The sequence below is a fragment of the Sinocyclocheilus rhinocerous genome, unplaced genomic scaffold, assembly GCF_001515625.1.
Source record: "Sinocyclocheilus rhinocerous isolate Xijiao unplaced genomic scaffold, SAMN03320098_v1.1 scaffold585, whole genome shotgun sequence".
NCBI lineage: Eukaryota > Metazoa > Chordata > Actinopteri > Cypriniformes > Cyprinidae > Sinocyclocheilus > Sinocyclocheilus rhinocerous.
The window spans coordinates 2419015-2423147 of NW_015630024.1; the positions used below are offsets into that span (position 1 = coordinate 2419015).

The 4133-nt window shown below is 38.0% G+C and overlaps 1 protein-coding gene across 1 annotated transcript in view; it reads right to left on the reverse strand.

Annotated features, from left to right (window-relative positions):
• The window catches only part of LOC107739738 (splicing factor, suppressor of white-apricot homolog), a gene marked incomplete at its 5' end in the record, with an annotated part of 88330 nt that overhangs the window by 81185 nt on the left and 3012 nt on the right, over positions 1–4133 (reverse strand). Inside the window, one exon of the mRNA XM_016551939.1 lies at positions 2497–2628. Coding sequence (XP_016407425.1) covers positions 2497–2628 — 132 coding nt within the window. The remainder of the gene's footprint in view (positions 1–2496; positions 2629–4133) is intronic.

Consider the following 4133-nt stretch of genomic DNA (forward strand, 5'->3'; position numbering starts at 1 on the left):
GAGAGAGAGAGAGAGAGAGAGAGAGACGGGGTCACATCACAGTGGAGTCAGCTGTCTTAACCGTGGCTTGTGTACTGCAAACGCATACCAGCTTCATCACTGTGTCTGTCACGCGACTCTGTTGCCCTTTCGGGCTTTAACTGATGGTAAAACTAACGACATTTTTAACTGTCTTGATATTTACTTTGAAAGCTGACGCTCGCGATTATGGTAAGGGGCGTTACATTTCCGACGAGTGCTTGTGGTGTTCGGCCAATCAGAATGCACTGGGTCAGCTGGCCAATCAGAGCAGACTGCACTTGTCAAAGGAGGGGGCTTTGTTGAAAACGACGTGTTTGAGAGAGGCGAGGCATAGAGGACCTACAATAATGTACAGTATTTGAAAAATAATGTGTTTTTTTGAACATTAAAGCATGTCAACATATTCTGTTACACCAAATACACAAAATAATGATCTTTAAAATAGCATCATATGACCCCTTTAATAAATAAATTATGTTATTTTTGTTTTCTTTGCTCTCAAAAAGTATTCTTGTAGCTTCGCAGAACTGAAGTTGAGCCACTGATGTCACATGGACTGTTTTACCGATGTCCTTACTACGTTTCTGGACCTGGGAACATTACAGTTGCGTTGCTGTCCATGCAGGGTCTGAGAGCTCTCACATTTAATCAAAAATATCTTAATTTGTGTTCCGAAGATGAACGAAGGTCTTACGGGTTTGGAACAAAATAAGAGTAATTAATGACAGAATTTTCATTTTGGGGTGAACTAACCCTTTAACTTTAAGGGTTTCTTGCAACTAGGCACTGGTACCTTGTAAACATGACTTTATTTCCAGATGGAATGATAAATTTTTTTTTTTTTAAATGCGTGCCCTTATTCTTGAAAGTCGTCTAAAGCCAGCCAATCAGATCAGAGCTCGCCACAGCCAGAAAGAACTTTGGGGCATGACGTCCGATGCTGATGATTGTGAATGCGCTTCCTCTGATGCTGAAGGGGAAAGAAAAGTGTCTGGACTTCATCACAGTCACTGTAAGAAAAAGACATCAATGCCACTAGTTGATTCTGTGTGTGTGTGTGTGTGCGTGTGTGTGCAGTGAGTGGGTGGATAAAGACTATGCACCGTGGGCCAAGTCTTGTTCTCTGTAGAGTGCTGGTGCGAGCAGGTGTGAATGAGGAGTACAAAAGCATTGAGGGTGATTACTGTTTGTTTTAGAAACTCATTTGTCACCGAATTTCTGCTTGAGACGAGCTCTGAGGACTCAAACTAATTCCAGGCTCCTGTATTTATAAAGCAATCAGCCATGGAGTGTGATGTTTTTGCTAAAACCCTGTAGTGGTGAACCGCTGGACCTCGCTGGTCATTAACAGTCTCTGCATATCCACGGCTTGCCTTGCTCAGTCTTTAAAAAAACTTTGAGCTTTTCAGTGCCTTGAGGCTCAAAAACTATACTTATTTGACCTAAGGGAAATGGCCTCTTTTCATCCCAGAGTATTTTGAAGTTTGTAGGCTAAAGTATGCACAGAAACTTGTCTCAGAAACTGAATCTTCTCAGGCAGACTTACAAGCAGTGTTAATTTTGTTGACGAATAATTTTCATCAACGACATTTTTTTCACCGATGACAACGAGACGATAACAAATTAAAACTCTTTTTGAATGACAAAAACTATGATGTAAATCTATTGACATTTTCCTCAACGAATAAAAACGAGACAAAAAAGTTAGGGAGGGACGATTTAGGAAGAGATTCATTCAGAACGAATCTGCTGCGTGGTTTGGAGGTTAGATGCGTACATATGAACCGGCGGGACATAAGCTAACATACACTTGCTGCACGTCGCATAAAACGTTCAAAAATGTCAATCAATGGGAGTAAGAGAAGAGCAGACATATGGATAAATCTGACGACGCAAGAGAGAACTCAATTCGGTCCGGTTTTCTGAGCGCAGACACTGAAGCATACACACACAGAAAGCGCGTCTCACAGCGCGCGAGTACTCTTTCGCGTTGCATGAACGGAGAATTACACACAAAATTATGTTGAACTGTCCGTTTTGACGAGTATTCACGTAAACACAGTTGCTTACGTCTTAAGTGAACGTAAACAGTAGGGAGAACGTGTATCAGTACATTGCATCAATTGCAGCTGTGCATTCGGTTTTAAAGGGATAGCAGCCTAATTTAGTTGCTATTGTCCGAGTCATTGATGTTAATCAAGCAACAAAAGAAAGACAGAAAATCACGCACTGCTCTTGACTGAAAATTTACTGTAGATTTAGTCGACTAAAATCTTATGATATTTAGTCGACTAAAACTAAAAACAATTCAGATGACTAAAATATGACTAAAACTAAATGGCATTTTAGTCAAAAGACTATGACTAAAACTAAATCAGAATTTGCTGTCAAAATTAACACTGCTTACAAGCAGCATTTCAAAGTAAGAATGTGTTTTCTGAAGTTGTGTGTTTTCTAGACTTGTACGGATCCCACCTGCTTCTTTGCTGGCCTCATCTTCCTCAGTGGGCTGGGAGGGGTCATAGTAGTCAGCGCTGTAACGGAAGGCCACTGCGTTATAGGTGCCTTCATCGGCCAAAGCTTCGCTCAGCCTTTTATACTCCTCCTCTGCAAACAGAAAGAAAGATTCACAGGAAAAATTCACATTAATAAAAAGAACTTCACTTCTGAAATAACTGCAGTGCTCATCGTCCTCAAACCTTCTCTTTCTATTCTTCTTCACAGCAGATTCACAAGTTTCAAACATTGTAAAGTTGGCTGTTGGATTAATGGACTTATGTTGGAAAATATAATGGTCGTTTTAAAACTGCTCCAACTAACAATAAAAGGGTTTAAAAAACTGATTAAACAAATCATTACTGAACTAGCCTAATTCAGATAGAAATGCTCAACTTTAAAAAATATTTTTATATCCTTAGGTGAGGTTTTTTTGTTTGTTTTACATACACCTTTCAAAAGTTTGGTCCTTTTTTTAATGTTTTTGAAAGCCTCTTACATTCACCAAGGCTGAATTTATTTGATCAAAAACACATTCTGTGATGACAAAGCTGAATTTTCAGCAGCTATTACTCCAGTCTAAAGTGTCTAATATGTTCATTTGGTGGTCAAGTAACATTTTTCTCATAAAAGTTTTTTCAGGATTCTTTGATGATTGCAGTGTTCAGAAGAACAGCATTTGTCTGAAATAGAAATCTTTTGTAACTATAATATTTAGATTTCTCTTTCTTACTTATAGATAATCTATAGCAAAAATGCAGCACAAAAACTGTATTAATTCTACACTAAAACTGAAAAACTGGAACTGAAACCCTCATATATTCACACACCAATCCACACATCCAAACAGCCACAGGGAGTTCTCATCTTTAATGATCTCACTACAGAATCACAACTACTACATCTGCAATAGAGCACAAAGACAGACCAATATTAAACAATCACAATGCTTTATTGCAGTTTATAGGATGTTAATGTAGACAGATTGATAAAAGTTTAATGAGGTTAGGTCTCCCCCTGAAGGGCGAATCCACATGATGACTACAGAGATAATGACTATGGTGTACTGACACTATCAGCAAAGGACATCATAATTCATTCCCACTTACTGCGCACCTCTGTTTAAAGATTGTTCAACTGCAAATTGAGCCGATGAGCATAATTTTGGACTTTTTTAACCTGTTGATGCATATACGGAGTTATAAGAATGTGACATACTGATTTATCTCCATTTGATTCATCAGAATATTTCTAGGACTAAGAAGTTACGAAACAGCATTCTGAAAACAAAAGTTAAAACCCAATAGTTCCAGCTCTAAAAAGTTATTTGGATGAGCCGTGATTGATGCCCTTGTAAAATATTTCATACACACAAACAATATTTTTGAATGATATTTCAGTGCATCCAAAACAATACATCACTTATTGCTTTCTTAGAACACATATGTGACCCTGGACCACAAAATCAGTCTTAAGTCGCTGGGGTATATTTGTAGCAATAGCCAAAAATACATTGTATGGGTCAAAATTATTGATTTTCCTTTTATGCCAAAAAGCATTAGGATATTAAGTAAAGATCATGTTCCATGAAGATATTTTGTAAATTTCCTACTGTA